The 18,456-nt window shown below is 39.5% G+C and overlaps 5 protein-coding genes and 1 pseudogene across 10 annotated transcripts; 2 read left to right on the top strand and 4 right to left on the bottom strand.

Moving 5' to 3' along the window:
• Nucleotides 1–8: 8 nt before the first annotated feature.
• LOC125205347 (hydroxyproline O-galactosyltransferase GALT3) lies at nucleotides 9–3,042 on the bottom strand. Of its 2 annotated transcripts, none has more exons than XM_048104216.1 (7): nucleotides 2,674–3,042; nucleotides 1,773–2,556; nucleotides 1,241–1,476; nucleotides 886–1,164; nucleotides 679–807; nucleotides 309–593; nucleotides 9–233 (listed from the first exon to the last, which is right to left on the bottom strand). In XM_048104216.1, the coding sequence occupies exons 2-7, from the start codon at nucleotides 2,527–2,529 to the stop codon at nucleotides 27–29; spliced, it is 1,893 nt and encodes a 630-aa protein (XP_047960173.1). In that variant the 5' UTR covers nucleotides 2,530–2,556; nucleotides 2,674–3,042; the 3' UTR covers nucleotides 9–26. The 2 variants fall into 2 exon arrangements, with proteins under 2 accessions (XP_047960173.1, XP_047960174.1); XM_048104217.1 differs by having other exon boundaries at nucleotides 1,773–2,551.
• Nucleotides 3,043–3,407: 365 nt separating this feature from the next.
• LOC125205349 (solute carrier family 25 member 44-like) lies at nucleotides 3,408–5,651 on the bottom strand. Of its 3 annotated transcripts, none has more exons than XR_007173743.1 (6): nucleotides 5,419–5,650; nucleotides 4,552–4,933; nucleotides 4,199–4,395; nucleotides 3,979–4,120; nucleotides 3,735–3,868; nucleotides 3,408–3,645 (listed from the first exon to the last, which is right to left on the bottom strand). XR_007173743.1 is itself a non-coding variant. In XM_048104219.1 (6 exons), exons 1-6 carry the CDS (start codon nucleotides 5,490–5,492, stop codon nucleotides 3,620–3,622), a joined length of 981 nt encoding a protein of 326 aa, XP_047960176.1. In that variant the 5' UTR covers nucleotides 5,493–5,646; the 3' UTR covers nucleotides 3,408–3,619. The 3 variants fall into 3 exon arrangements, 2 of the variants coding, with proteins under 2 accessions (XP_047960176.1, XP_047960177.1); XM_048104219.1 differs by having other exon boundaries at nucleotides 3,735–3,894; nucleotides 5,419–5,646; XM_048104220.1 differs by lacking the exon at nucleotides 3,408–3,645 and having other exon boundaries at nucleotides 3,840–3,872; nucleotides 5,419–5,651.
• Nucleotides 5,652–6,368: 717 nt separating this feature from the next.
• On the bottom strand, nucleotides 6,369–8,989 carry LOC125207221 (inositol transporter 4-like). Of its 2 annotated transcripts, none has more exons than XM_048106468.1 (4): nucleotides 8,789–8,989; nucleotides 7,696–8,627; nucleotides 6,828–7,487; nucleotides 6,369–6,752 (listed from the first exon to the last, which is right to left on the bottom strand). In XM_048106468.1, exons 1-4 carry the CDS (start codon nucleotides 8,925–8,927, stop codon nucleotides 6,729–6,731), a joined length of 1,755 nt encoding a protein of 584 aa, XP_047962425.1. In that variant the 5' UTR covers nucleotides 8,928–8,989; the 3' UTR covers nucleotides 6,369–6,728. The 2 variants fall into 2 exon arrangements, with proteins under 2 accessions (XP_047962425.1, XP_047962426.1); XM_048106469.1 differs by having other exon boundaries at nucleotides 6,369–6,698.
• A 572-nt stretch (nucleotides 8,990–9,561) lies between these two features.
• LOC125207224 lies at nucleotides 9,562–11,700 on the top strand (annotated as a pseudogene).
• A 901-nt stretch (nucleotides 11,701–12,601) lies between these two features.
• LOC125207223 (pto-interacting protein 1-like) lies at nucleotides 12,602–15,443 on the top strand. Of its 2 annotated transcripts, none has more exons than XM_048106470.1 (8): nucleotides 12,602–12,750; nucleotides 13,018–13,119; nucleotides 13,715–13,965; nucleotides 14,041–14,167; nucleotides 14,306–14,579; nucleotides 14,713–14,845; nucleotides 14,957–15,043; nucleotides 15,126–15,443. In XM_048106470.1, the coding sequence occupies exons 2-8, from the start codon at nucleotides 13,038–13,040 to the stop codon at nucleotides 15,243–15,245; spliced, it is 1,074 nt and encodes a 357-aa protein (XP_047962427.1). In that variant the 5' UTR covers nucleotides 12,602–12,750; nucleotides 13,018–13,037; the 3' UTR covers nucleotides 15,246–15,443. The 2 variants fall into 2 exon arrangements, with proteins under 2 accessions (XP_047962427.1, XP_047962428.1); XM_048106471.1 differs by having other exon boundaries at nucleotides 12,664–12,805.
• Nucleotides 15,444–15,705: 262 nt separating this feature from the next.
• On the bottom strand, nucleotides 15,706–17,856 carry LOC125203307 (probable receptor-like protein kinase At2g42960). Its single transcript, XM_048101623.1, has 6 exons — nucleotides 16,991–17,856; nucleotides 16,815–16,919; nucleotides 16,595–16,717; nucleotides 16,348–16,518; nucleotides 15,933–16,275; nucleotides 15,706–15,854 (listed from the first exon to the last, which is right to left on the bottom strand). Exons 1-6 carry the CDS (start codon nucleotides 17,527–17,529, stop codon nucleotides 15,825–15,827), a joined length of 1,311 nt encoding a protein of 436 aa, XP_047957580.1. The 5' UTR covers nucleotides 17,530–17,856; the 3' UTR covers nucleotides 15,706–15,824.
• Nucleotides 17,857–18,456: the final 600 nt, after the last annotated feature.

Here is an 18,456-nt window from a genome sequence, read left to right as displayed (position 1 = left end):
GCAGAGAGAGAAAAATGATAGTAGTATTATTCGCAGCATTCAGGTTTATGATTTTTAAGGAGGTTATCCCAAAGACACAACATCATCCTAGGATTCTGGTAATGAGCAAGAATGTAATCTGCTTCACATCCCTCGTTGTTGAATCGATCATCGTTCACATACTCTATTTTCTGCCCTTTGCTTTCGTATTGCTGAATCCATATCCCCACAGCCACATCTTCCAGCTTAAACAGCTGCCAAAACCACAACCCATCCATCTCAATTCATACAACAATATATACATATACATCATATAAATATATACGCACCATGAGATCCCTGGCCCGGTGGCCAGCAACGATAAACTCAGCTATGTCGTTAGATATTATGTAACCTGGACCATGCGCCCAAGGAGGATACGTGGAATTCGGCCACTCCTCTTCGCTTATGAACCATTTGTTGTCCTTGTCCCTGTTCGGAGCTGAATCAAAAGATATACGCCCGTACACAAACCCCTTCCCAGTGCTCCCCTCCAGCCTCGACAATATTTCATCAATCCTTACAAAAGCATCATCGTCCATTTTCATGATGAATTTAGCAGACATTATTTCACTCTGTATAACCACGAAATAAATGTAAATAAATATACAAACAGTAATTGCTCACCAAAAAACCCAATATACAAGTAATTATACATACCCCGAGGAGGCAAATAGCAATGGTTTTGTAAGTAAGCAGGCTGTAGTAATCGACAAAAGGCATCAACTGGATATCTCCATACACCTCACCTTCTCTCCACACCTTCAAGTTCACTTCTTTGTTCGTGTGCTACAACATTAATAATCACCATTCAATTAACAAGCATTGCTCTAGTTGAAAGAAATTGAAAAGCAGTAACTCACTTACAAGTCCAACAAAGAAACGAACAGCCACTTTCCCTGAACGCACACCATCATATTGCATCCAAGTCCTCCTTAGAGCCATACGCCTCTCAAAGTTATTCCCTGACGAGAAAACCCCAATAAGCAGTAGAAGCCCTTTTTTAGAAGGTGTTGCAGCTTTCAGCTGTTGAACGTCACCCACTAAATCCACATCTTCGCTAGCAGGCAGTCCTTTTGCTATGATTGAAATGGTAGTCAAGCTACCTTTCACATTCACTTTGTTAACCAACCATGGTTCAAGTCTCTGCAAATTGCTAAAAATCTTATTTCAACACACACTCATATATAGACAAGTGGAAATTAAAATAGACTAGTTTTACCTCTCTATACGCAAACGATGTTTCATGCCTTCCATTTACTGTCGTGTGAAAACCCTCGGCACCAGCCCAAAATGTAGCAATGAAGGGGTTACCTTCAACAAACTGGAAGGCAGCACTTACGTGGCTACTCTCTTCGGAAACATTAGCTAATTTTCTGTTCGTTGGATGAGTCATATTTGGACTGTCCTCTGCAGTTCTCCTAATAATTTGTGTATTGCAGTTTACTAATCCATCAACTGAAACATGCAGGTTAGAAGGTGAAAAAACAAAGTTACGTCAAAAGCCAGAAAGAATTCTACAGCAACAAGCTATCCGAATGATTTGTAGCCATTCACTACCTCCATCCTCACCAAACAAGGATCATTAAAAAAATCTCATATATTGTGCCATGTAGTTTGTCGAATGGTTAACTACTAACACAGGCAGCATAGCAATATGAAATATTTCAAGGTCCCTGTTGTGACAGAATAGAGCATAAACAACAACAATCAACATACTTCTCAACTCTTCATTTATCAATCACATCAGGTACCTTCAAGAGTACGGAGTGGACCATGATCGGGGCATCTCTCCGCCTTGCCCCACCCAGATTCTTGAGTCCACGCATTCTGAACAATAACAGGTTCTTTGGTCAAGTTCTCACCAGGTAACTCGACATCATATAGCAGCACGATTGGAGGCTTCAGTCCCTCCTTAATTGGCGAGCCAATCAACTCAATTTGGAAACTATCATTGCGAGTATCAGGTATCCCAATCACAGTAACAGAAGAGTCCTCAACAAGACCACAAGGGATATCCAGAGAGGCCTCATTCTTCGACAACGATGCATTAACAAAACTAGGACAGTTCCTCGCTATGCTACCGTTCCCAAGCTTGGCAGCTTTGCCCTCCTCAATCATCACAAGCAAATCCCTACACATTACTAGAGCCTCTTTAACACCCTGTACAGTTTCAGGCAATGCATCCGATCTCGGAAACAAGAATTTCATTCGGCTCCACGCAAGCATCGCAGAAGGGCCTTCTAGGCTCAAGTTTTTACTTAAGCTATACAGATCCTCCAATTCTTGAAGATATCCCAACTGGGGCTTAGGCCTAGTTGGCTCAATGCCGCCATTGGCATTGGCAATGGCATTGAGATCTGGATCTTCCTCTTTGGGTGGCTGTGGATTGAAAAAATCATATGCTGCAGAATGTTTCTTGGAGGGCTCAGATTTTCCAATCAAAGTGTAACTGAGAAACAAAATGAGAGCAAGGGCTACTATGAGCACACCACCGGTCCACTTCTTCATCCCTAAATCTTCTTCTACATACCTAAACTAGTTCAATATGACCACCGATTAGTTCAAATAAGCTCCTAAGCTGCCCGAACCTTGCACTGAATAGCATAGAAAAACAAACATGGGAGTACAGAATTTGAGGTGAAAGATTCTTACTTGCTAAAAGCTAGTTGTGTGGGAAAACAAAGCTGCAGTCTTTCCGCTAAAATCTTGGGAAAGAAAGAATTGCTCCCGCCTCAGCAGCACGGCTATTCCGAAATTGTTGTGAATTCTATGATTTCGAGTCTGTAAATGAGTAAATCTTTGTCCACCCACCTAAATTATTGCTGTTTGTTCAAATTAAATTTTTTTTTTATCATGTTCTGTGTTTTTTTTTCTATATAATTAATACTACATGTTGAATTTAAATTGAGATTTTAAATGAAGGACGTAATCTAAGTAACAAAATGTAAAATGAGACGTTTTGAATTTAAATTGAGATTTAACAAAACGTAAATTGACATTTTCTTGCAACTCTACAAAGAAAATGAAAAGAAACACTACTGCTATAGAAAAGTTGAACTCGGTTGTTAAAAAGCTTCAATCTTGGAGAGTGTTGTATTGATCGGTTGGCAAGAGAAATGGCAACTGTCGTTGAAGTTTTTAAAACATAAGAAAAAGAAATGCTTCTATTTTATTAATAACACTACAATTTAAATTCACAAGTCTGCGCCTTATTTTATTCATTACAGACTCAGTTTTCTTGTCTATGGAATAAGACAATACTCCATAAGATTGAGTATCTTTTATTATATCAGTATCATTTTCAACTAACACTATTTATTCCATCCACCAAAAATATATAATAGTAATTGCATTCTTAAGCACTCATAAAGTATAGGACACTTAAATTATGGGCATCACTCACTAGCTTTATCCAACTACTGAAACACAACATTTTTTTTACAAAGAGGGGGTTAGCCAATAAATAAAAGAGAAATGCTACTCAACCATGACTAAGTAAAGAATTATCAGTCACACGAGTTCATTTCCAAAATTTGCTACCTAATACAGTCAGTGGCAAAATTATACTACTAGTAATAAAATGGAGGGCCTTGAATGGTCAATCTTGCTTCACTGACAATCTCTCTGCACAAAAAAAGAGAGTAGAAGGATCAGTAGCAGTAGCAGCTTCCAATTAACTAAACTGGAGTATATAAACAAACAAGCAACCATACTTATGAGCTCGTAGGTCACGATCATTGTCGTTCCGTAGAAAGACATGTTGAGAAACCGAGGGCCAAATCCTCGGTAGAAGCCTATCCAACCATCCTCTTTAAGAAGGGCCCTTGCAGTCTTCATTATCGAAGGTCTTCCTACACCATAATTATCAATTACCTAAATCCGAACAGGTTAATGCCAACGCCAAAAACATTTGAGACTGCGTAACTGGATATCTCAGCCCTAATCAGAAAGTCTTACCTGTAGTCTCGTCTTGACAGTATCTATAGGAGTAGTAATCAATGAAGAACAAGCACCAGCAACCATGCCAGCTGTGGCTTGAACACTAACCAATTCTACATGTGATGGTTTCTTTTCCATATCATCAGTGTAGCCCAGGCTCCTATATATCGTCAAAACGAGCATAACTCAACTATATAATAACACAAAATCTGGCTCTGTATAGTAGCTCTTAAATTACCTCCAGATCATATGTTGGGCTGAACCATAGGAACCCCACCAAAGAGCCGATGCAGGGGATTGGTATGTAGCTGTTAGTCCAAAACCTCTGTATAAGCCACGAAATCCTTCAGCTCTTATCACTTTGCGTACAACATCAAATGGGCCATTGCAAATTGTAGTTCCGGGAACTCCTTGGACCATTAACCTCTGGCAAACCTACACATCAAGCATATTTAACAGACCAAAAGAATGATTAGAAACGAACAGGTGGCTTAGAATTCATTAGAAAACTTCCAACTAATTGGCAAATGAAAGCATTCCAAAACAATATCACAACAGTAATCAGGGATACGAAAGAATTAGAATACCCACCACATCCAAGGGAACAAAGTATACACATGATAATAAATTGGAAACCATTCCCGCAACTCCATTCGCAATACCAATTCTTGTTGCTTCTGGCATATCCAGGCCTTTTGTGTATTTCAGGGTCATATCCTTTGACATTTCAAGTGAAGTTAAAGCCAGCACCCGACCTGGCAACGATCCAATGGCCGATGTGGCAAAGCCTCTGAAAATACCAGGAACGCCATCGCTCCTGATAATGTGCCTGAAAACAGATAGTCCATTCATCCTAGATATGTCCGATCCAGCTACTTGCATCCGTGTCTTCACAACCGCAGTAGGGTGTATTAAAGCCGACTGCATTGTGAATAGAATGGCCCCAATCACGTGAAACCTCGTCTTATCCAGCCTATGTTACAGAACATGCAAATCAACCAAACAGCCAAATTTCATGACTAGATTTTAAATCACAGCTTAGCAATCATATGCATCAAACAATCAGATACAGCAACAATGACAAATAATACAGCCACAACAAGATACTAACAAGCCAAGAACACTTTTTGACATAACAAATAAGCCTAGAAAATGCTAGTTTTGAGTTTCAAGACCTCTAATATCATGACATCTGGGTTGCCCTAAGCGATCACACTCAAAATCAAGCGGTGAAATTAGAGATATTGCAATTTAAATAAATTCTATGAAAGTAATCCAACTGCAATTAAGAAAACAAAATGAACATTAAACTCATATTGCCTAAAAGGAAAATCAAAAGGAATGAAGTGAAATATCACAAAGGTAGAGAGCCTAAACAATGATCACCGAAAGCAAAAAGAATAAGGAAAGGGGCGAAAAATAGTGACATTATAGAGAAATTAGGAGTAAAAAAGGAACCTATCCCAGTTGACGTCGGTGTCGGCGAGGGCCAATTGGGGAGGGGTGGCGGCGTCTGCGGCTTCTAGGGCCATTTGTTTCTCCGATCAGTCAAGCGATGAAGAAATGCTTTACAGTATTTTGTTAACTAAGTAAGAAAGAGAAGAGGTTTAAAGCGGTGCATCATTTTCATACTCGGGATTTACGATTTCTTTACAGCTGCTTCGGCCACCTCCTCAAAAGGGAGCTTCCTCATGTTCGGGAGACTTCCCTTTCTTAAATTAATTACGAGTAAATATTGAAATCTTGTCAATAATTAAAAGCAAATCCTGTTGAAAAGGAAAGTTTGTTTTCTTTTGGAATTCCGACTTTCCTATTTTTGTGTTTTTACTTCATCTTAAGAATTGTCCAGAACATAAATTATTGACATACTAATCATATACTACTAGTACTTAAAGTAATACTAGTAATAAGCTACTACCTCCGCCCCTCAAATATTGACACACTTTGATCCGACACGAATTTTAAGAAATGTAATGGGAATTTTAAGAAATGTAATGGAAAGTGAGTTGAAAAAGTTGGTGGGATGCGGGTCCTACTTTTAAAGTATTAGTTTTATAATAAAATGTGAGTAAGAATGAGGTAATGGAATATGCGGTCAACTCCCAAAAATGATAAAAGTGAAGCGTATCAAACTTTTAGGGACGGAAATGGTAAACTGCGTTAAACTTTCATGGACGGAGGTAGTATTAATTTAAAATGAAGAGCCTGGATGCGCCCTTTTGTGTTACTATCAAAAGAAAGTGCAACATTATTGTCATCCTTAAGTATTCATATACTCATTTAAAAATGCATCATGATTTAGTGAAATAATTTATACGGAGTATTATATAGTTGCTAGTACCTCTAATAATAATTGGCAATATTCCTTAGATTTTTAAGAGTCGCTTTCTTTGCCTGTTTTATTCTTGAGATCATTTGCTAATTTAGCAATTCTCAATCTATATCATCCACACCTGTATACTATTGAATAATTATGTTATAGTAGTACATCAACGGTTGAATCTCTTTACATAATTTATTCCCCATACACATTCTTTGATAGTCTAGCTAGATTGTAATCCTTACATTTGCTCCACAACCAACATGAATTAACATGAACACCTTGGCCTTCACACCAATGACTACCTTGCTGTCCTCTTTATCCAGGAGAGCGCTTGATCACAAACCTTCATCCAACCCCAACACATAAACCTTCTCACTTTCAATCATTTCCTTCCTTGTCAAATGAGAGCCAGAGCCTTTATTACAACCAAAATTGTTGCAACCAATCAATCATAATTTATTACAATGAACTGAAATAGAATAACATGGAGTCAGTGGTGTTCATCCCATCCTATATATGATATCGCAATTAATCATGCACTTACTACTTCCTTATCCTTAGATGGCTGATCCCCATACTTGTCAAAAGGAGAGAACCCCTTCCTCAGCATCCTCTCCACCTCCTCAAACTGCATCCCCTTCGTCTCCGGCACCAGCATGAATATCGCCACCAGCCCCACCGTCGAGAACCCCGCAAACAACAAGAACGTCCCCGACGACCCCAGATGCTCCGTCAGCGTCAAAAACGTCTCACTCACGATCAGATTCGACGTCCAGTTCGACACCGCCGCGATCCCCCCGCACAGCCCTCGGTACTTCAACGGATATATCTCCGAGTTCACGATCCACGGCGCCGTCCCCATGCCAGGGGAGTACACGATTATATACAGAGCAAGAAACAGAACAGCCAGGTATCCTATCCTGCTGGGGCACCCCTGCGAGTACCACGTGCGCTTCGACTCGCGGCACGTGCTCCTCACGGCGTCGTCCAGGATCAGGCACGCTCCCGCCTCGTTCTTTTTGATGGACGAGCCGCAGAAGGCGCATGCAGTGTCTTTTCCAAGACACTGCGTGCAGCTCCAGGAGTCCGCGTTGGGGGCTGCTATGTAGGCAGGGCAGGAGGTGTTGCCCCCGAAGACCGCGGTCTCCGCATAGCTCACCGGAGGGGACATGTTCGCCGCCTCGTTGAAGATCACTGACAACACCTGTTGGAAAATACGAAAAAAATAATTACTAACAATATCCTGGTATTGGTTCATTTCAGAACTTTTCTTAAAGTCAGAACATAGAAATATAGTACTATAAGTTTGCAAATACATTAATATCAGTTGACATCATAAAACATATCAGTTTCTATACTCAATATCAGTTCGTTGATTCATGAGTATCCTATCCTATGGATTTCTATCTTACCAACAAGCAGGTGATGATGCCGATCATGGATAAGATCATGAGCCTCCTCCGGCCGTATCTATCCACAAAGCACATGCTGATTACCGAGCCGACCATGTTTAGGCCCGAGGTGATGAGGGAGAGCGCCATGGCGGTCTTGTTACTGGCAAACCCGGCGAACTGGATGATGGTGGGACTGTAGTACATGACAGTGTTGATACCAACAAACTGCTGAGCCACCTGAGCTGTGATACCAGCATAAAGACCTCTTCTTACCACAATGTTCCCCCATGCCTTCTTCAGCTTGTCAAAAAGTCCACCTTTTAGAGAGTTCTCCTCCTCCTCCTCAACAGACGAGCGAAGAGCCTCCATCTCCTCCTCGACCTCGTTGGCAGAGTAGATTTTTTCTAAAATGGCCCGAGCTTCGGTTTCCTTCCCGTGCACATAGAGCCACCTCGGGGACTCAGGGAGTTGCAACATGAGCACGAATTGCACGATGGCGGGGAGGCCCGCGATGCCGAGCATCCAGCGCCAGTTCCCAGGGGCGTGGGTGAATGCGAGGTTGATGAGGTAGGAGAGAAACTGGCCGCCGGTGATGAGAAAGCCGTTGGTGCTGACGAGAGCGCCGCGTATTCTATGAGGGGAGGCTTCGGAGATGTAGAGCGGGGCGGTCATGGAAGCCATCCCCACGCCGAGGCCGACTTGAATCCTCCCGAGGATGATCACCCACGGCGACGGCGCGATGGCCATCACCACCGCGCCAATGAGGAAGAGAACGTCCGCGACCAAGATCGAGATCCTGCGGCCGAACTTGTCGTTGATCCAGCCGCCGCAGGCCGCGCCGAAGATGGCGCCGAAAACGGCCATGCTCACTATGGTCTCCTGCAGCCATGTCTTCTTGTCTACTTCCTCGAAATCCTCCCTTATGTACAAAAGTGCACCCGAAATTACACCTGCATTTGTTCAATTTTCAAATCACTATAACAGACTTAGACTAATATAGTGGTTTCAGTTTTTTTTTTTTATACTGATGCGGGATATTGTTATGGTTATTTTTGTTTTATACGTCGAAAACGCTAGAAGAGAAGGCGAATGTTCGATGATGATGATCGACCTGTGTCGTAACCGAAGAGGAGGCCGCCAATGCCGGCGGACAAGGCGAGCCTCGTGATGTAAGGCGTTTGCCACGACGTCCTCCAGCATTCTGTGAACTCGGTCTTGTCCGCAGCCGCGACTGCGCCGCCCTCGACCATTTGTTACACACTCACTAAATTAATCTATATCCACAAATACTCATCCAAATTTAATCAGTCACAACAACATTGTACAAGAAGAAGAGGGGATCGCTATTACAACAAGAAGAAGAGGGAATCTGGTGTGAGATACACCCCATGTTTAAATACTAGAATAACACTGGAACATAGCAAATCAAACCAACTGCGACCAAGAGTTCTATTTTAACCTATATTTAGTTTAAGATGCTATACATAACGTTGAAAAAGTCATATATTTGTGTTGTGATATACCATATCCAATTTATTTATTGACGAGTTCAGAGAATCATGAAAGTAGGTTTTGGTCTCGTGTAATATGATGTCAACGACAAACAATTATAGTTTATGTTATTTGGATGGTTATAAGTATACTACTAGTACAATGATACAAAATCGATAGTTCTTAAAAAATGGAGCTAGAGTAAATAAGTTTATTACTACTATATTGAAATCAACACATTATGCGGTTGTGTCAAATGTGAATTGACTAATTTCTATGATCATATCAAAATGTTTTAATTCAAATAAACCAGAAATATTGAGTGAAATGTGAAACAACATTATTATCCAACATTTGCAGTGCAATAGTCAAAAAAGCAGGGAGCAATCCACGGTCTCAAAAGCAGCGCCACACCCAAAATTCAAACAAGTTCCTTCATCCCTCAAACTCAATCACATTGAATCCACAAACATGTTGATTCCAGCCTTGATCATCATACTCACACACTTCTCCTCCTCCTCCGCCGCCTCCCTCTGCCGAACCTTCTGCAACAACATCCCCATCCGCTACCCCTTCGGCATCGACGACGGCTGCGGCGCCGCCCCATTCCGCCGCATGCTGAACTGCTCCACCGCGGCCGGGCTCTTCTTCCTGACCCCCTCCGGGTCCTACAAGGTCCAGAGCATCGACTACGCCAAGAAAACGGTGGCGCTCTACGACCCGTCCATGTCGACGTGCTCCATCCTGCAGCCCCACCGCGACTTCCTCATCACCGACATCCAGTCCGCCACCATCCCCCCCTCCCCCGACACGCTCTTCCTCCTCCTCAACTGCTCCCTCGACTCCCCCCTCCTCAACCGCTACCACTACCTCTGCGCCTCCAACTTCTCCGGACACTCCTGCGACGAGCTCTACGCCACCTGCACCTCCTTCAAGCTCTTCCACATGCTCTGTGTCATAACTAAATAGGACTCTTATGTCAGGACAGAGGGTTTAATTTTCTCAATTGTCCATCCATGCACAAATAGTGTCTTTTGGCAATGTTAAAAACGACAATATTTCAATAAAATAATAAGAGAATTAAGAAAATAAAGGAATGTACAAGAAAAAAGTGTTTATTTTAAACATCATTAAAAAAATGATATTTTGTGATATGAATGAGACAAATGAAGAAAATTGAAACTTGGTGATTTAATATTCCAATCTGGCTGTAGAATAAATCAAAATTTAACAAAATTTCATGATTTAATTAGCTATTATCCATATATATTACTTCCAATTTTCCTATTTGAGATGAGTCTGCAACCCAACATATACTAACATAATACGAGTGTTTATGATTCTTTTAGTTTTTCTTATTTTCTGCATTTGTGTTTTATTTTGTTGATATGAAGGTACATGAGCATGAACATATTGGACTGCTCGCATTACACGAGTGTGTACAATGTGGATGCGTTGAAGGGGGTGGGCCCACTTGACTGGCTTTATGGGATCAAGCTGTCGTATAGCTTGCCTGATTTGGGGTGCGAACGTTGCTCCAAATCTGGGGGTGCTTGTGGGTTTGATGTTGACACTCAGGGATTCACCTGCATTTGCTCTTTCAACACTAATGCTACAAGAGACTGCGGTAATTTTCAACCTTTTTGGTGCTTTACAAATTTTGAAACTTATTAAACAACCAATGTAGTTGGATATAGTATGAACTTAAAATTTTGACAAAATAATCATTTGAAAAACCATGATAATTTTCATGTGTTTGAGGCATTTTTTTGTTCTTTTGCAAAATGAAAGAGATGCTACTCAATTAATTAAATTGCAAATTTTGATCAAATGTTAGTTGGTCCAATGAAATTTGAAAACAAAATTGTACTACTATATTAAATCACAAAGTTTTTTTTTATCAATTGTTGCATTTGTATACAAAATAACGTTTTTGTTCATACTCAAAACAACGTCATTCATTTACAATTTAAAAGGGAAAAAGAAAATTTAGGAAAAATTACGTATTTTAATGTCTTTGTCGTTTAGAGCATCATAAAGAGTCATTTTGTATAAAGATGAGACAATCGCGAAAAAATTTAAAACTTTATAATTTAATGTTCCAATTTTCAAACTTTTTGAACTGACCTAAATTTGATTAAATTGTGTGATTGTTTGGCTATTATCCCTAAAAAAATGGGTGAAAGTTTGTGTATTTGGGCGATTACTTTTTTTCTCTATATAACTGATACGCATTCATGATTCAACAATCTAAGTTTTGAATATGAATCGCAGGGGGTTCTTATGTAAACAGAGGAGGAAAGAGCAATGGAACGCCATCAGTTCTGGGAGTAGTTGTGTTGATTTGCAGAGCTATATTTTTGTCCTTGCCAACTTTGTAATACGTTACTTCAAATTCATCAATTCTTGTGAGCCATAAATGATTGAGATGGATACATTAGCCTTTGAGGCAAGGCAACTTCTACAATCTCCCTTCAAAGGTGAGATTAAATTCAACAAACCCTGGTAAAAAAAAATTGACTTATTTATCTTCATTACTTCCTTCGTACCTTATAATTTGTCACCATTTGACCCGGCATAAGATTTGAGAAATATAATAAAAAATAGGTTGAAAAAGTTAGTGATCCGTGAGTCTATTTTTATATATGTACTCCCTCCGTCCTAAATAATTTGTCCCATTTTTCTATTTCGATCCATCCCAAATAATTTGTTCCATTTCATTTTTTTACCATTTTTAGTAGTGGACCTCATATTCCGCTAACTCATTTCTACTCATATTTTATTATAAAATTAATATATAAAAGTAGGACTCACATTTCACTAATTTTTTCAACTCAATTTTCATTACATTTCTTAAAATCTGTGTCCGGTCAAAATGAGACGAATTATCTAGAACAGAAAGAATATCAGTTTTACAATAATAAAATTTGAATGAGAATGAGCTAGTGGAATGTGGGGATCATTACTAAAAATGGTAAAGTGAAAGATAACAAATTTTTAGGGACGAATAAAAATAGAAATATGTGACTAATTTTTGAGGACCGGCACTACTAAATTTCACATTTTCAATGGGATAAAAAATAAAATAATATCAGGCTAATGAGTTATCATCACAGGTGTTGGGATAGTCCAAAAACTTCAATTTCTTTAAAATAAGCAATACGAGTCTTACTTATGGCGTAGATAGGAAACACAGTTTTTAGTTTTTTACCAATGTAGATAATCCTCAACCAGATTAGTAAGTAGAGTCCATGTAGTTGCCGGAGATGCATACGGCGTCAACTTAATTCCAAATGGGCAAGTCCTTGAATATTAGTTAGTGTCTGAATCTGCGTCATATTCACATTCCTAATCCCAACCAAGTCAGAATTGATTAATTAAATTGAGAAGAGAAGAGGTTGGTTTGATAATCATTAATCATTGTTGTACAGCTGCAACTTGGTCAAACACGGCGACAGCGCACCTCTCATTTTCCTTAACAAAGAATGATTCCAACATACAACCCACGCGCTTTGCCCTTTCTTTTTCACTTGTACTCTCCTCCTCTTCCCGGAATTCTTCTCCTCCCATCTTCAACTAAAGGTCAGACCTTTTCATCACCATCATCATCATCTTCTTGCTTTATCATCTTTTTATTGTAAGTTCACTTTCAATTGCTAGAATTTGGTAATGATTAATAGCCACTTCTTGTCTTGTATTTGACTCATGTTTATTCTTGGGATTGTTAAAAAATCACCATGTTGTTGCTTGATTGGGGCTTTGCTTGTGAAAGGAATAGTATTTCAAATTTCTTGAGCTTTGGTTGAACCTAGGCACCTTCTCTTCACAGTTCTTCATCTTCAACTGCAGATATCTAGCATAAAACCATAATGGGGTGCTTCTCTTGCTGTGAGGATGATGACATGCAGAAGATTGCTGGTCATGGACAATACACCACACCTCACACTGCAGGTGATTTTCCTATTCCTCATCTAACCTCAATTTGATGGATTGTTATAAAATCAATTTAGATTAAACTGATCTTTTTCTTTTTAGTTATTTTGCCAAATGTAAGATATCTTTTCCATGGAATCTAAATTTAGGCTGTAACAGTTGACTTAAATTCTTTTGTCTTTTCCTTTCTGTTGTAAAGTTTCATTGCTGTTTCAGACTTGAAATAATGGAAGTAATTCCTTATGTCTGCAAATTAAAATAATAAGTTGTCAATGTGAAATCATGGTTTCCTTTGAAAAATTGATCTTTAGGGGCAGTTGGCATGATTACTATTGATTAAAGCCAGTGACTAATCTTATCTCTTGTTTGGTTGCGTTTTTCTCAAAAGCCCGACCCATGATAATGTATTTTGACCCGTCTCCAAAATGACAATACTCCATTAGATTGTAGCTCATGATTAACCATCTCACATTCACCCTTATGACTAAATTAATTGTAGATCCTATTGTGGCTTATCCCATATTGTATGTTTACGAACCCTACCTTACCTTAGTTGTTAAACAATATGTATTTATGGTTACAATAATCAAACTTACTCGAGATAATCTTGTAGGCAATCCTGTAGGCCATCGTGCCACTGAAGCAACGCCGAAGGACAGAGAGACTGTTACTATGCAGCCGATATCTGTCCCTGCGATTCCAGTTGATGAATTGAAGGATATTACAGATAATTTTGGTTCAAAGTCTTTGATTGGCGAGGGATCGTACGGGAGGGTGTATCACGGAGTGCTGAAAAATGGACAGGCGGCAGCTATTAAAAAGTTGGACTCTAGCAAGCAGCCTGACAAAGAATTTTTAGCACAGGTTTCACCATAACACTGTATTCATCAACGTTCAGATATTTCAGTCCGATGCATTGTCTAAAACATGGTTTTGCAGGTCTCTATGGTGTCAAGAGTAAAGCATGAAAATGTGGTTCAACTACTTGGTTATAATGTGGATGGTGGTCTACGAGTTCTGGCCTATGAGTATGCTACGAATGGATCCTTGCACGATATTCTTCATGGTCAGTTGAACCTTAAACATTGTACCGTATCCCTGTTTTTGGACCTCCATTCACTAGGATAGTACTGGATAATGGCATGCTAGTTGTTTTAGTTTATTTGACTCATCGTATGAAACTAATTTTCGTCTGTTAATACAGGAAAGAAAGGTGTCAAGGGCGCACAGCGAGGGCCAGTTCTCTCATGGGTTCAAAGAGTTAAAATTGCTGTTGGGGCCGCAAAAGGATTGGAATACTTGCACGAGAAGGCAGAGCATCATTTTATTCATCGTGACATCAAGTCAAGTAATGTTTTACTTTATGATGACGATGTCGCTAAGATTGCAGATTTCGACTTGTCCAATCAAGCCCCTGACACAGCAGCCCGTCTTCATTCCACTCGTGTTCTTGGGACTTTTGGCTATCACGCACCTGAGTACGCCCATAGAACTTGTTAGCTAGTAGTTGAACGAATCAATTAACTTTGCCAATATATCTTCCTTCGTTCGAAACACGAAGTACTCAATCACTATCTTAGCCCTAAGAAGTTCATTTTATTTTGTATGTAGGTATGCAATGACTGGCCAGCTAAGTTCAAAGAGCGATGTTTACAGTTTTGGTGTGGTACTCCTCGAACTCTTAACTGGTCGTAAACCGGTGGATCATACACTGCCAAGGGGACAGCAGAGTCTTGTGACATGGGTATGTCATTATATCCACAACGTGAAGACTTCAATTTTCTTTCAAAGTTTATAATTTCCACACACACGCACGGACATTATGTAAGTGATTAATGGGTAATCCACTATCCAGGCCACGCCAAAGCTCAGTGAAGACAAGGTAGACCAGTGTGTTGATGGTAGACTCGGAGGGGATTACCCGCCTAAGGCTGTTGCAAAGGTGCGTATCCGGGTTTTTCGTTGGATCCCATCTAAAACTATATCTGCAGTCGTGTGACCACAAATACTTTTGTTTAAAACAGATGGCTGCAGTTGCTGCCTTGTGTGTGCAATACGAAGCAGATTTCCGCCCCAACATGAGCATCGTAGTGAAAGCTCTCCAGCCTTTGCTGAATGCTACCAACAGGAACAGCCACTTGTGAAATGTTGTTATCTTTGGCACTCATTTATACCATGTTTTGAGTTGTGTAGATATAGTCAGCATTCTTTTGTTGGCAGATTGCTACTTTCTATATTTTTTTGTGGGGAATGGATCAAATTTTATTCATGTAATGTGCTTTCTCTTATTAACATTAACACTCCTCTCTGAGTATTATAATTGTCTTGTGTTTTTGTGATTATTGGAATTTAGACTATAATTCAACAATTTGTTAAAAACTTAGGACAGTCTTATGCTTCATATATTTGAGTAAGCACTACCACTAGTAGGGGTGAAAAGGATCATAGTGGTTAATGCATGCCTAAGGCCAAAGGTCTCGGGTTGGAGCCTAATGCGACACGACCTTTAAAATTCATTTTTATTTAACAATCAAAAAAGAGGGGATGATAGTGTTAACACCAAAGTGAATATGAGTTGTTTAATGGTGATTATTAGAGCAAGAATTGTGTATAAACTATACATTGCAGCAATCAAAGAAACAAACAGATCATTCACATTTGAGACTAAGAGATGTATCCTTATGCTATGTGCTACTTAGTTCCTAGAAAGAATCACTCAGTCTTCAACGCTTGTCTTTTTTCCTCGTACGACCCTGTGGCACGCAGACACCATAGAGACACATAAGCATCCCGAAAAAATGAAATGAATCTCACGAGAGTAAGACACATACCTCTCTTAGTATTGGATATTCATCTGACTCGAGCATCCGGACCACCTGGCTCATTGTCGGCCTTTGTTGCGCATTCGGATCCACGCACCTTAACGCTGTCAAGAGAGCTCTTTTCAGGGCAGACGTAGACGGCCTTGTCTCCAGATTGGGGTCCACCACCTGGTCTGCCTGCTTGGCTGCCACCATCATCTTGAGCCAGTCGACCAGGTTTTTCTCGTGCACAGGCCGGCTGTCATCCACGGGATCTCTCCCAGTTATGGACTCCAATAGCAGAACACCGAAGCTATACACATCACTCTTCTCATTTAGGAAGCCACTGCTTGCATATTCTGGTGCAACATATCTGCCAAAGCATTGAAACATCAGTATATATAATATATTTCAGTTTCAAGCTTTAGAAGAGACAAAAACTGACCCAAAGGTACCCATAACTCTGGTTACAATATGAGTCTTTCCAGCACCAAGCAACTTGGCCAGTCCAAAATCAGATATTTTAGCATTGAAATCCTCATCAATCAGTATGTTGCTGGCTTTGATGTCTCTATGAACAACTTTGGGCTCAATTGCATCATGAAGATATGCAAGACTGCACCCAATAGTATTAGTAATTGACAACTCAAAACAAACAGAAAAGCCTTCTTAATTAATTACTCAATACTCACCCCTTAGCTGTGCCTAGAAGAATCTTCATTCTTCCCTCCCATGTAAGGTGCCCATGGTGGGCCATAGCCCCATGAAGCCATTGCTCAAGATTCCCATTGTTCACATACTCATACACCAGCAATCTGCTCCATCCATAATCATACTTAAGATTTCAAATCTAACCATCTCTACTCCACATTACTAAACTATGAATATATGAATATGTATTACTATTACTACCTGTGGGTGCCTTCAATGCAATAGCCCAAGAGTCTGACCAAGTTTTTATGCCTTACATGGCCAATAGCTTCAACTTCCACCCTAAATTCCTTCTCTGCCTGTCCTCTGCATGTATGATTTACATCAATATACAAGTTGGTAAACAAGAAGACAAAATGAAAACTTTGACAACTTACAAATTGTTGAGAAGTCTTTTGACAGCAACAATAGTACCATTGATGAGCTGGCCACTATACACAATTCCATACCCACCCTCTCCAATAACATTCTCCTTTGAAAACCTGTTTGTTGCCATCTCCAAATCCCTCAGAGTAAACCAGTGACCCCAGCCCAGGTGAGACAGCTCAGGGAGGCCAGCTAGAGGGGAACTCACAGAGACAGCATTGGGATCATTTGATGAAGAATTGAAGGAATCCTCATTCTTGAAATGCACCAAAAGCTTATCACAGTCTTTCTCCTTTTCCTCCTGCACATTGAAGTACTCCACTTCTTCCATCCCAGCTGACTTCTTCTGCTCTATCCTTATCTCCTTGATCTCTCTAGACACATTTGGGATCAACCCAACTGAACTCTTCTTCTTAGATTTGCTACAACGCCATAGAAGCAACATGACAACCACTACAAAGATGCCCACAAAGATGCTCACTAACACCCACACCTTGAGATGAAAGATGTGTGTTTTTTTGGATAAGTCGAAGTTATAACTCGAACCCATTTGCTACCATCTAAAACCATACACAAAGATGCAATCTTTTCAATGAAAGCTCAGTTCTTGAAAAACAGACTTCCCTCACTGGAAATGCTATTTCTAGAGTAGGAGGCTTTAGATCAAGTTAGGGAGTGAGACACATTGATATTTTTGGGTATGACACTGAATACTAGAATTTAATGATCAGAACTGAATGACAACTTACAGAATATGGCAGAGAAAGAGAGAGAGAAAAAAAACAAGAAAGAAGTTGAATTGAAGTTAAAGGGTGCAGAGAGAGAAAAAAAGAAGCAAAGCACATGGACTTGTGAGATAATAACAACGCATCCACTCATTATAGTTAGGTGATAAATAATGCCCCTTTACACATGAAGAAGTAAAACACAAGCATCAACCAATCACAATACACCAGAAATTGTAAAATAAAAAGATCAAAACTTGAAGGTTAATTATAAATTGACTACCATTCTTCATTGTTTTAGCATTTAATAATTATCACTTTAGAAGTTTGACTGTGACAGTTTACCTTCTGGTAGTGGCGTGGGACGATTAAATTCATAAAATAACAATCTTGCTTGATTAAATACATTTTTGGAAGTTCATACTATTCTATCACTAGGATTTCATATCTTCACTAATATCAATAATATAATAATTGGGATTATTTTATCGTGCTCGTGATAAATAGTATGTGATCATAATATAATAATCATTCAATGTAAAATTTAACTTGAAAACTAAGTACTTTAGAATAAAACAATGCTTGCAAGTTATTGAACAACCTATATGTTTATGCATTTTTAGATTTTATAAAGAACTAACCCCAAAAAAATTATGAAAAATATATAAGAAAGTTGAAAGGCAATGATGATTTTTTTTTTATGATTGGTATTGGCGAGCAATGAAAAATGCAATTTAAAATAATTAAATCTG

This window comes from Salvia hispanica, chromosome 2 (genome assembly GCF_023119035.1).
Source record: "Salvia hispanica cultivar TCC Black 2014 chromosome 2, UniMelb_Shisp_WGS_1.0, whole genome shotgun sequence".
NCBI classification, from domain to species: Eukaryota; Viridiplantae; Streptophyta; class Magnoliopsida; order Lamiales; family Lamiaceae; genus Salvia; species Salvia hispanica.
Note: the sequence above shows the minus strand (reverse complement) of the source record. Positions and strands in the feature narration are given on the sequence as shown.

Excerpts from the sequence above, each read along its gene's own strand:
- LOC125203307 (XM_048101623.1), bottom strand. The coding sequence starts at position 17,529 with ATGGGTTCGAGTTATAACTTCGACTTATCCAAAAAAACACACATCTTT. Across the intron at positions 16,718-16,814 it reads TGCATTGAAGGCACCCACAG|ATTGCTGGTGTATGAGTATG; the intron begins GTAGTAATAGTA and ends TGGATGGAGCAG. Across the intron at positions 16,519-16,594 it reads CTTCTAGGCACAGCTAAGGG|TCTTGCATATCTTCATGATG; the intron begins GTGAGTATTGAG and ends TATTGGGTGCAG.
- LOC125205349 (XM_048104219.1), bottom strand. The coding sequence starts at position 5,492 with ATGGCCCTAGAAGCCGCAGACGCCGCCACCCCTCCCCAATTGGCCCTC. Across the intron at positions 4,396-4,551 it reads ACTTTGTTCCCTTGGATGTG|GTTTGCCAGAGGTTAATGGT; the intron begins GTGGGTATTCTA and ends CTTGATGTGTAG. Across the intron at positions 3,646-3,734 it reads CGTGACCTACGAGCTCATAA|AGAGATTGTCAGTGAAGCAA; the intron begins GTATGGTTGCTT and ends TTTTTTGTGCAG.
- LOC125207221 (XM_048106468.1), bottom strand. The coding sequence starts at position 8,927 with ATGGTCGAGGGCGGCGCAGTCGCGGCTGCGGACAAGACCGAGTTCACA. Across the intron at positions 8,628-8,788 it reads CCTCTTCGGTTACGACACAG|GTGTAATTTCGGGTGCACTT; the intron begins GTCGATCATCAT and ends GAACAAATGCAG. Across the intron at positions 7,488-7,695 it reads GCATCATCACCTGCTTGTTG|GTGTTGTCAGTGATCTTCAA; the intron begins GTAAGATAGAAA and ends ATTTTCCAACAG.
- LOC125207223 (XM_048106470.1), top strand. The coding sequence starts at position 13,038 with ATGGGGTGCTTCTCTTGCTGTGAGGATGATGACATGCAGAAGATTGCT. Across the intron at positions 13,120-13,714 it reads CACCACACCTCACACTGCAG|GCAATCCTGTAGGCCATCGT; the intron begins GTGATTTTCCTA and ends ATAATCTTGTAG. Across the intron at positions 14,168-14,305 it reads CTTGCACGATATTCTTCATG|GAAAGAAAGGTGTCAAGGGC; the intron begins GTCAGTTGAACC and ends CTGTTAATACAG.
- LOC125205347 (XM_048104216.1), bottom strand. The coding sequence starts at position 2,529 with ATGAAGAAGTGGACCGGTGGTGTGCTCATAGTAGCCCTTGCTCTCATT. Across the intron at positions 1,165-1,240 it reads CATCGTTTGCGTATAGAGAG|AGACTTGAACCATGGTTGGT; the intron begins GTAAAACTAGTC and ends AGCAATTTGCAG. Across the intron at positions 808-885 it reads TTCGTTTCTTTGTTGGACTT|CACACGAACAAAGAAGTGAA; the intron begins GTAAGTGAGTTA and ends TTAATGTTGTAG.